This window comes from Merops nubicus, unplaced genomic scaffold, assembly GCF_000691845.1.
Source record: "Merops nubicus isolate BGI_N331 unplaced genomic scaffold, ASM69184v1 scaffold8547, whole genome shotgun sequence".
NCBI lineage: Eukaryota > Metazoa > Chordata > Aves > Coraciiformes > Meropidae > Merops > Merops nubicus.
Window position 1 is genome coordinate 2,329 of NW_008618277.1, and position 12,247 is coordinate 14,575.

Genomic DNA, 12,247 nt, shown 5'->3' on the forward strand with positions numbered 1-12,247 from the left:
TTTAGTAGTAATATTTAGGAAATAGTAAACCTAGGAACTGAAAAGCCAGTGTGTTTTGCCATGAATAATGAGATTTGTTTAGTGATTTTAGAAGAAAGCTGAAAGAAAACCTGCAGCTAATTCCTTAGAATATCTGATGTGATGGTATAAAATGGAGATAATAGTGGTCACTGTCAATACAGTTAAATACTCTATTTCACTTCTTTTAAAGCTATGCTGAAGCTTTCATTCTTGTTTTTCCCCACCCAATGTAGACTCACACAGGAGAAAAGGAGAAGATTTGCCCTTATTGTGGACAGAAGTTTGCAAGCAATGGAACACTGAGAGTTCATATTCGAAGTCATACAGGTACAGTGTTTATTGTAACGAAGAGAAATTTTTTTTAAAAAATACAACCAAGGTATCTCCAAGCATGTTCACAATTCTTCTATCTGCAGACAGAAATACAAGTTTACAGGTAGGCCTCATACAGCATCTTTTTTGGACATGATACACGCTTAATGTGTAAAACCATATTCTGTTCTCGACTGTAATTATGAATGTGTGTGTATATGTATATAATGTTCATAGGTATATACAGTATGGTTCATTCATCTTTGTGGCTGCTAAGGTGTGTTAAACCTCTGGTTTTGTATTAATGTAGCTTCTGACCTTATCACAACCTGCATGTTAACCAAATTAGAACGTTCTACCTTGAATATGCTTTAACTCAAAACTTGTTTTCTCTTGTAACATGTGACTCGTTCTGCCGTCTCCTAATATTCCCGGGTGTGAGTTAGGCAGTTTAGTTTATATTGCCACCCAGATGGCATTACTGTTTCTCTGTCATGTTATATATGTGTTTCTGTAAACACACTGAACATAGTCATCTTGTTATGCTGATAGGTTTCATTTTGTGTGCTTAGCCGTTAGCAAATAGCCTTTATATGACATTCCATTCACCACACATAAGCAACTTTGGTGTGTGGAGAGATGACAGAATTGGTGTTTTTAATCACTTCCAAGCATAGCAGAAAGCCCAAAGTCTTAATCGCTTCAGTTTATCTAGCCTTCCTTTTAAGATTACATGTTTTACTAGTTTTTGATATAATGTGATTTATTTTTTTTGACTGCTATAGACACTAGCAGATTTTTATCCTGGTTCTGCAGTCATGATGAAAGGCTAAAACTGACTTTTGTCTTTAGCTCTTATTCTTTAGTAAATTCTGTTTGTCCATGGAACATTTGTCCATCATACCAGATGTAAAAATACATAGATGTAAGCCTCTGTATGTGCATTTTGCTCAGATGGTCTATGCATACTGTGTAGTCATAGACACAAAAAACACTGAAGGTCAAAGCTGGCAAGACCCAGAATCGCAGTGGAGCGGTTGTGTCCATTCCTCCTCTTCACTCTTGTTCTCTCTACAGCTCCAGCTTATCGATTCCTTTCCAAGTCCTTCCTGCACAATCTCACATGTTCCATCGTTCTCTTCAGCTTTCTGTCCTGTATGCTGTGGGTTTCTCTTCTTTCTTTTGACTTGCTGAAGATGCAGAGAAGAGGAAGAAAAAAATCCCCCCAACACTCATGGAGCACATGGTATGATGATTTAGAGAACCTCTGGGGACTGTGCCTTTTGGAATGACCAACCACTTACTCACTTGGGCTGTACTTTAATGAATCAGGTAGACAAGAGTAGAAGGAAGCAATTCAATACTATTGTTAGTGCGTGGCTTAGCACATCAATAGGGTGTGATGGAGGAATATGACAGCCTCAATTTCTAATGTGTTAACTTTCTTCATGAAGTTATTTTATTTTATTGTTTTAATTATGGCTATTTCTTTACCTTTGTCCTGAGGAAGTACATTGCCTTTGAGTTTTCTGACATTTTGTTGTACTAGACTTCCAGGAAAATTAGGACTTCACAGAATCCCCCCCCAGTGCTTAAAAGAATATAAAAATATTACTTTAGTTCTTCATTAAAATCTCTGAATTTATGTTCCAGTGTTGTTTGTAGGCAAGTCTGCTTTAATGCCTTTACTAGTGTGGTGCTTTTGTTTTCTCTTATTTCACAGACATTTTTCTTAAACTTTAGGTATGTTCTCTGGGTACAATCGATGTTGTATGTCAGATTGAAGAGAGCAGAAGGGCTCTAGTTTTTCAAGCTGATCGTGCAGATAGCTCTTGGGAAAATGCTTTATAGCTGTTTGAGTGAAAATGCTTTTCACACATGTGCTGCTACCAGTTACATTTAAGGTTTCGGTTCTTTTAAGCAGGTTTTCCTAAATTTAGGAGTTAGGCTAAGGTGAGTTTCATGAAACCACACACCAGAGTCCTCTAACAGTCAAGAGAGCCTTGCAAAAATATGTAGCCACTATTTCGTAAGAAACAATAAAATGTGAGATTTTGAACTTAATTGAATTAGAAAGGCAGCGAAGATTTCTTGTGTATTTGTAAATTAAATAAGATGGGAAAAATTAGCTTGTAAGGAGATGATACAGGTTAGAATTACAGAATTATGCAGTGTGTATTCTTTTGGAAGAATAACTCTGCAGGAGGAGGGAAAACTTTCAAGGCCTCTTTCTTCATCTAAAAAGCTAGAAGCACTCATTCTGAAGAATTACTTAAGTAACTTACTTAAATTAATTTAACTAATTTATAATGACCTGTGATAAGTAAACTCTGATCCTTTCCTCTTCCAATCTAGCTGTTGTCATCAGGTCAGTCACATTTTTGGTGGAGAATTTGGTGATTCACATCCTTCACTGTGAGAAGTGAAATACATTGTCATGGTTGGTTTTGATGTCATTCTATTATGATTCCAGACCATTTCTTGATTATTTTAATGTGAAGGAAAAAAAAAAAAAAATGCAGACTAAACCCAAGAGGAGATTGTTGTTCAGTAGGCCTGAGGAAGCATTGCCTTGTGAGGAATAGCTTGCACCCTTTCCAAGGATAGTAAGGGTAGCTGGTGAAGAGAAGAAGTGTGATCTGCAAACAGTACCAGAAAAAAGTTGGCTGTTCATTCTGATGGCTTTTCACTACATTGTGAAGATCCTTGACAACTCTTCAGGAATTTTTACTGAGCACTAAGAAATGTGCAGCTGGTCAAAGAGTGGAGCTACAAACTTTAAGTCACCTATGTTTTGTTTCCAAATGTTGCTATGTTGAATACTTCATGCTCTTAGTGTCTATTAAACTCTGTGGGTTTGAATTCATCAACTCAAAACTCTGCTCTTGTTTTTTTTTTGGTTGGTCTTCAAAATATCTCTTTTCATTCTGAGCTAGAAGTGAAACAACCAGCTGCTGTCCTTTTTCAAGAGATGATTCATCTTTGTGAACAAATCTTCAGCTCAGTCTAAGCTTTTGGTGCAGCTGAAGCAGTACATGCACCATAAGTGTAAATATTGCAAAGATTTTCGTGTCTTAGTGATTACAGCTGATCAGGTTTGAGGTCCTGGTGCAGATGTTTGTGTTATCCCATTTTCTGTGCACGTGGTAAGCTAGACTTTGTTTTATTAGCTACTTTGTATAAGAGGCTTTGTTCTGTATTTACAAAATAAAGCCAGGCAGAGCTTTTTTAAGAGAATTGTGTATCAACTTTTATCCCTTTTTTTTAATTTATAAAGCTGTTCTTTGTAAAAATAGAGGATCTTAGGTACCCTCCTGGTTCTGATTTGGAATTGCATTTTTGGATATACTTAATTCATAGACAAAAAGAGAAGCTTTTTGTTGTTTTGGCTTTTATTTAGTATGCAGAATGTGGTGTTAAATACTGTTACTCACACATGTACGCATACTTCCTGCGTAAGCTGTTTTCTTCCCTCTTTAATATTAGAGTAAAACTCTGTAAATGAGCCCTAACAGTACCTGGCCTTTGGCAGAAACTGAGCTGGTTTGGGGTGAGTGAACATGTCTGCATATGCGTGGATAGAGGGAAGGGTTGATGTTTGCATCTGAACCCAGCATATTGCTCTGTAATTCATCATCTGGGTTTCCAGCCTTGGCATGACAGAGACAGCGCTCTGTGGGTCAGCTGAAACACTATAGCACATTCTCCCTCTGCTGTATCCTGTTGGTTTATGACTTCGTAGGGTCAGAGGGAGCTGGGGTTAATTCAGCAAAAGAATCCTCTGACTGTGATATAAATTCCTTGGCATGTTCATAAATTGTAAAAGAAATTCTGTGGTCTGCTCCATGAGCTTGAAAACAGGGGGCCAGGAGGTTAATTACTTCCCTAAACTTTCAAGCAGCTTTCAGTGTTAACAGTTACTGGCTGCTGTTTGTGCAGCTTTGCAGTTGCCTTATAGGTATTTAAATGTTTTAATTGCTGTCTTGTGTATTTGTATGTGCCTGTGTAATATGTTGTGGAGCAGTGAAAGTTGTTGTGAGGCATTTTATCTTTGCAGGTTAATTCATTTTTTATTTAAGAGAATTGAGTGTTTCAACTGTAATTCTGTACTTTCTATGCTGTCTTTTATATTCTATTGCATAAGGTGTGGTGAGGGACAACTGATGACCATACACGTCTTGCAGAAAATGCTTATGCATGAAAATATAGGTTAAAGTGTAACCTTATTTTGCTTTTCCCAAAACATTTAGTCAAAGCTCTGATTAAAAGCCGTTAAGATATCTATGACACTACATCTGTCCTGAATGTTTTCTGAAAAGATTAATGCTTCTATCCATACCATTTAAAACCCATAAATTAATGTGACATTCTTGCATGTTATGTTCTCTGTGGAATGTGGAAAAAGCAGCTTTATTTTATAACCAGGAGTTGAGAAGCTTCTTTGTAAATTTGCTTCCATATATGTGAATGAAAGATAATACCAAGAGATTACATTAAGCAAAAAACATTCAGATTGTGGACTTCCATATCCTTTGTGTTGGCACAGTTAAGCTTAGCATTTCAATTTTCATGATTAAAGACTGTTTTCTAAACTCTTGAAAACATTTCCTCATACTTGTCCCCTGTAACTCTTGGTGCTGACTGCCTTCTTGACATGTTTCTTGTCCTCTGCATTGAGAGCCTGATGTTATGGTCCTAACCCTGGCATTGTACTCACATCTCTGCAGTTTGATGAACTAGGCATTTGAGCATATTTAAAATCAAATTTAAGGTCCAACTGTATAAAAAAATCTAGGCCCCAGTGTTGCACTTGAATGTAAAAATTCCTGAGTAACCAAACAAAATGTTAGTTGTGGAGTTTTAGTAGAAATTCTGGTTATTAACAGTAGTTCAGTCATCTATGAACATAAAAAAACTTCAAAGTAGGTGAAGGAAGTAATGAGTTGAAGTACAGTATAACTGTTACTCTGTAAAATGTCTCCAAAGCTTTAATAGCTAAACAGGCAACTATTTATTCATGTACATAAGAAGTTTTTTGCATCCAGGATTCTCATTTTAGCAAATCTTCTGGCAAATTACCTTATAAGTAATTAATACTTTCTTGCATGGGGGAAAAAAAAAAGGATAAAAGGGTGGTTTGAAGGAGCTTTTTCTCATATCACAATGAAGTATGCGAAAAAAGTGTATCTGTATATAGTCAGTGAACAGCTTGCAAATGTCTACAGATAAGTTGTTTCTATTCAATAACTTATAAGTGATCTCTCTTTTATCTACCAAATTTAAAAAGGAACTCGCAGAAGGCCTCAAAGGTAAGGATTCTGCATTTCTAAACCTTTCAGTTTATACATCATTGTCATATTTATCTCCTGGCAACAGTTAAATCTTTAAAAGTACCTGTAAAGTTTCATGCAGCTGTCAAGTTTTAGTTGTCTACTTCCATGAATGAAGAAATGTTCTTATAAGGGATAGATTATTTGGATGCTAGTGACATCCTGAGATCAAATGAATTACTGATGGATTGGTGCATACACATTAAAAGATTTGGTTGACCATTGGATTCACTGAAGTCATAGATGTTAATGCTCCATTAATAGGGAAACCAAATTGCTTAATTCTACTGATAGATGCAAAGAATGAAACTGCTTTATTCCTTTAAGTGTCAGGGTTGTTTTGTGACTAAAATCTTGATACCATTGTAAGGCTGATGGGAGGCTGTAAATAAGCAGTAATGGTAGTTATTTCATGCTTTACTGTACAGATTCAGGTAGCCTTATTTCATAGAATCCTTTACTAGTCTTAATAATTTAGTTACAAATAGCTATAACTTCAATTATATGATAATTTTTATAGACCAGGTAGGGCAAACATTTAGACTGTTGGTCTTAACTACAGGTAGTCTGAATTCTCTGAATAAACCCAAAACTTTGCAGAAAACAAACCTCAGCTGTGAAAACACTGGATTTGTGCATCAAAGAATAAGACATGGCTGAGTACTTAAAAGAAAGAGCATTAACAGGGAAAAAAAATGGTTAAAGCTATCTGTTTTTTCCCTTACTTTGAGAAGAATAGCATTCCATTTTTTCTTCTTATTAAATACGTGACCGTCTTCAGTGAATGGGAAATGCATTTGGTTGTCTTGCATAACAGCAGTTCTAGTTCTTTGTGCCTGGAAAATACACTACTACTAGAGCTTGGTTAGAAAGCATTCCAAATACAGAGGCTTAGTCTTGTTATTTGTTGGTGAAGGGGAAAAAATAAAGGCAGAAATATTTAATCTCATGACTTCAGAGTCTGCCAAATTTGAATGTGGGTTAAAATGATGAATGGCTAAGAAATGTCTCTACTTGATCCATACCTGTGTCTTACATTTCTTTCAGGCAACAAGACTGTTCTCCTTGGAGCAGTCAGAGCTACCCCTTTTTACCGAGCTGACTATGAGTGTAGAATTACATCTGTATTTGGTGATTGTGGGTCTTGGCTCTCCTGATGTCCACAAACATTTTGTCCTTGAAATTATGAAGCTCTTTGGTTGTTGGCATGAGAAAGCTCCTCCTTTGTGGATACCTCTGGACCTTCTGAAGTGCTAAATTTTGAGTGTTTAATGGTTGAAAATCAGGCAGGCCAGAATTTTCTATGGGCCAAATAGCCGTTTTTATTGTCCAGTCCGGGTGTTGTAAAGAGAGCAGTTAGCTGCTGCCGTTGGCCAGGCTGCTTGATTACTCTCCTGCTAATTTCCTTTCCTAGAATCCCTGGTCAAAATTATAAAAACGCTTCAGAGACCTAGGGTAATAAATGCTTTTGAAACTGCTACTTGGTATCTGGAAAACTGCCACCTCCACACAAGAGGAAATTCATTATTGTGAAGAAGTGTTTTGTCTTTCCAAGAGCCGTTTGACATGCTGTATAGCACCAAGGTGGTGAAATTTACTGAATGTTTTCCTAGTGTGAATATTTAGTTTTCATTCAATAATTTGCTTTCTGGCATTTTCTAATTTAAGTTATGTTGAAATCTCTTGATTCGTTGAGTTCCTATTTAATTTTAATTCCTAATGAAGTTCCTTTCATGTGAGAGAAACTCAGTTCTGTGGTCTTAGGTTTCTTCGTGTGTACACCTTAATATATTTAATTAGCTGATTTCTGTGTGGTTAAGGACACAAAGTTCCTTTTTAATTCAATGGGAACTCTGTATACAGAGCAGCAGCAGCTGAGGATGAATGTGTAAAGCTGTCAAGTGCTCTATATGAACAGATAATGTTCTAAAGCAGATGTCACAGATTATAATTTTGTTATATCCGTTAACCTTTTGCCCATCCTTAGTTGCTGTTGAATGCTGTCATCACCCCAGATTATCTATGACTGAAAAAGCCTTCTTGCAATTCCCATTCTGGGCTGCCCTGTTGATCACCTGGTAGGGAGTGTTGCATGTGGGATCCAGATGGCCCCCTGGCCTCCAAATTCCTCCCAAGGTGAATTTCCACCACAGTTTGGCAATGTTGGAGTCTCCCTTCTTCCTTGCTCACCTAACCAAGTCTTAAGTTAGCCCTTTAAAAAGGATTATACTTCACTGTAAATGTTCTGAAAGCTGTTTGATACTTTTTTTGTGGTAAGAAATGATCTTTTAATCCTTATTATAAGTAGTTCAACATCTGAAAAGGAGCTATATTTGGAAGAAGGTAAATGGTCTGTGGAAAAATCTAAGGACCCAAATTGCTGTAATTCTTTTTGGTTTTTTTACAAGAAAATTGAATTAAAAAATTTCTTTTAAGCTGTATGCACAGCATGTAATCTGATGTTCAGTGCAGTCTGTCATATGTCTTTGCCTGATCTTTGTGAGTAGTGACCTAGACCAGTGGTGCTGAATACCCCAAGTGATCAAGCATACACATAGTAAGAAGTATAACCCCCCTTGATAGTTGTGCTGCATAATTAAAATTCTTCATTCCTTAATATAGCTGTTGAGTTCTGTTAAAGATAGTGACCCAGAGAATTTGTGCCCAAAGGCCAGTGGGCATACCTGAGAATTATATGCAGGCAACCAAGCAAGCTGGGAGGGAATGGGGATGGTAAACATGGATCTAAATTAACTAAATGAAATAGAAGTAATGTCTATATCTGGTTTGAAAGAGCTCAGTGAGACTTCCTAAACAGAATGTAGTAGTTTGTCAGATGCATATTTTAACATGCTTCTCTGACTGTCTTCTCTGTGTCTCTGTTTCTTTTTTGGTTTGCTGGTTTCTTCAGTTTTCTGACAGCCTCTTCAGATTAGGGTTATTTCTCTATTGTATGTTTCATTTGTCTTATTGCATGGGAATATATTTGTCTCCTGTAAAGCATGTATTTAGTTGATCTTACTTGAGATCATTGTTTCAAAATAATTGCTAACATTGGTGTTTGTATTAGGTTTCCACCTGACCTGGTAATTATCTTTTGTTTTGTGGCTTAACTGGCTACAGATAATGCAAAATACAGAGTGAAAATAGCAACACATGTCCAGTTTGAATTGTGGTGTCTCGGAAGTCTTTATTAAAATGTCCAGCTGTAACCACTGAAATCTTGAAGAACTATTTGGTTTTTTTTTCTGTATTGTTTTGCTCCCAGGGATGTCTGAGTTGGGGAAATCTGGGTGCTGAACTCACTGTAAATACTCACATACAGCACCTTTGATTGGAAATTTCTCATAAGAGACTGTACATCCTGAGCTGAACTGGAGTGGAAGAATCTGGTTTCTGCTGGTTTAGTCTTTTTATGCTATATGAAGATCCAGTAGGTATTGTGATCTCAAGCTAGAGATGTGCACACTTGAGGGGAAAAAAAAAGAGATCAATTCTATCATGACATGTTTTCAGATCAAAATCCCATATGGTTTTCAATCACGGAATTGTTTTTTGTAATCCTTGTATTAGGGTTAAATTTATTTTTATTATGTTAAAAGCTTTGTTTGTGTTCATACAAAATCTGCAAGTAGATTGTCTAGACTTTGAATTACATTAAATCCACTGCAATTTATCCAAGGATTATTTATATGGGGTTATTTGTACAGAAGTGCCATTAATGTGTTGAGCAGTTTGTTCTTGGACAGCAGGGACCTGACAGTCACTGTAACTTGAGGATAAACATACCATTTGTTAGGTCTGTCCTACTTGAATGTTTTGCTGTTTTAATGATAGCAATTGTTCTTAGTTACTGTTGTAGTCACAACATTACTTCTGGGCGTGTTGACTGGACAAGCTGTCAAATTAAGATGCATTCAATATGCCTGCTGGATTCTGATACTGCACTGAAGTAGAAAGCCTGGTGAAATGTTTTAGTGGGAATTGCAGATTGTAGTTTCCCTTGTGGCTTAATGGCAGAGTTGCAAACAATAACATCCAAGGTCAGGCCTTTTCTCAGATATTTTCCAAATGTGAAGGTTTAGGATTAAGACTTGGTGGTGTTTGGAAGTTAAGACTTCCTTGCCCTCCCCCTTATCTGTATTTTTAAAACATAAATCGTATTTTAAAAATCCAACCAACCACCCTCACTTTGTGAAATAGTACCTTTGAAAACTTACTCTACCGTTGGCTGCAATGTGAAAAAGCATTATAATAAAAAAGGTGCACTGACTTGAGGGTCACCTCCTGCCCTAGTAGTCTCATTGATGAATCTGTTGTTGGGATCACTCTTACGAGCAACTGGCTCATAAATTGAATGACACGAATAATGTTTGCCTAGTCTAGTTCTGAAACAAGGAGGGAAGTTAATTTTTAACAGATAGAGAAGTTAATAACTAGGATTGTAATAATCTTGCCAAAATCTGCTGTCCCTAAATTCAGGCACCAAAATAGGGAAAAAGATAATTAACAGAGGGCAGTTCATTCAGTTCTGAGGCAACAAAGTCAAGCCCTATCCAGAGTGCAAGTCATCCTAACTTTCTTTTATCCTTAATTTACTTGGGATTCAGAACAACTAGTTAAAATTAAACATCATATTTTCACATGGCTGATGTCCAGTGAGGGGAATCTTACTCTTTTTCACAGATAAATCATCTTAAAATGCAAGTAAATTTTTATTAAAATGAAATTATAAATATCCATTTATTTCTTACACAGTGATACAAGCTCATCTTTGGACTGGTTACAGAGAGACTAAGCAATGTATTTATTCTAAGAAGCACAGCTGTTGAAAGCACAGGTTTAAGTGGCCTATGGTTAATTTTCTAAAATCGTAAAAGTCTTTGAGGTAGAAGATAAATTACACATTTGAAAGATACATATGCACAGGAGAAGTGGTTGCTTATTTAAGCACGAGGGTGTTTTTACATATTTGGGGCATCCTGACTAGAAATATTAAACGAAAGCAACATTAAAAATTAAAGCAATGGTAAAATTACTTGGAGTCGTCTTTTCAATTGTTTTGCTGACAATTATTGATGACACAAGTGCATAAGAAGTTGTTTATGTAATATAGAAAAATGGGACGTCACCAAGCAGCAACGTCAACTCAGAGCTTTCAGTCTACGTTGCATAGTAAACTTGATTTTTTGGGACAGCAGAGATTTTTTGGAAATTCACAGTACCAAACAACTGCTTGAAGCCGGTGTTTTTCAGGGGTCACACGTTGCTATGAAGTCATACTGTTGCCCTCTACTGGCATCTGCTGAAAACTCCTGAGGCCTTTCTCCTCGTTACCATTGTTCTCCATGGTTAATATCTAAAGGACACTATTAATCCATTTCGGGCAAACTCAAAACCATCCTTTGAAAGCAAAAGTCTTTCTCTTTAAAGAGACTCAGAGGTGGAAGGGGAGATGGAGGAGGAGTACAAATCCTATCTGTCAACACTCGTCTGCTTACAAACTGCTGAAAGCTTTAACTTCTACTTCAAAAGCTCTCAAACATAAAAATGCTGGCTGCATTAATTAAATGTTTGAGTACTGACAAATACTGGAGAGTTGGAATTTCAGAGGTATGAGTTGAAGACATTGGAGGTCATGAGAGAGAGTAGTACCGTATTTCAAAATGCTCAGTGAAAACAGAGCTATAGCACAGTGATTGTTGCTATCATCCTAAAAAAAAAAACCCAAAAGCAACCAAAAAAACCCCACAGAAACAAACCCCAAAAACCACACACACAAAAAAACAAGCCCAAAACAAACAAAAAAAAATCCCACCAAATTCACAAAACTGTACTTTCTGAGAGATGTCGGAATACAAGAGAGGAAAACATTTGTATTTCACGAGTGCTTTGCTACACTTTTTTTTTTTGCTGCTGTTGTCAACAGTTATGTAAACAATAATAAAAGAACAGAATAGCCAGTCTACTAAATAGGTTTGTTGGGGTTTTTTTATCCCCTTACTTAAGTAACAGTCTAATCTCAGCTGCCCTCAGACCTCTACCTGTGACTATATGGAGGTTTTACATACAACAGTGCCTATGAGCTGTGCTGTATTGGCAGTTGGTCCTTCTGAAGAACTTAAAATGCCCTTGGGGAGTTATAAAGCTTTATCACTTCTTCCAAATTATGGAGCTAGTTTGGAAAATTCACTCTTTGATTCCAAATAGCTCAGTATCCACATTACTCTAATGTAAGGTTGGGAGAAATTGATGCTAAATGACACCAGTTTAATGGAGCATTAAACTAAGTACCTCTAAGATGTGACGTGCCGCAAGAGAGATGTTAGGATCCTTCTGCTTCCATTTCAATCATAAAGTGCAAGGCAAATTGCAGAAACTTTTCATTTACTAGCTTCTAACAGTTAGTTCAAATACAGCATTAAAAAAGAGTAGATATTATGTTTAATTTGGATTCTAACACCCAGAGGACTCTAAAAAATGACCAGATGTGAAGTAGAGGTAGTATTTGGGAGCAGTTAATGCCTAACCATAAAAGTGACCGCATGTAAGTCACTGTAAAATGTGGTCTGGGCAAGGGCAGT

The 12,247-nt window shown here is 36.6% G+C and overlaps 1 protein-coding gene across 1 annotated transcript in view; it reads left to right on the top strand.

Moving 5' to 3' along the window:
• Positions 1 to 254: 254 nt before the first annotated feature.
• Positions 255 to 12,247, top strand: part of LOC103775908 (PR domain zinc finger protein 5-like) — a gene marked incomplete at its 5' end in the record, with an annotated part of 30,383 nt that continues 18,390 nt past the window's right edge. Inside the window, one exon of the mRNA XM_008943382.1 lies at positions 255 to 348. Coding sequence (XP_008941630.1) covers positions 255 to 348 — 94 coding nt within the window. The remainder of the gene's footprint in view (positions 349 to 12,247) is intronic.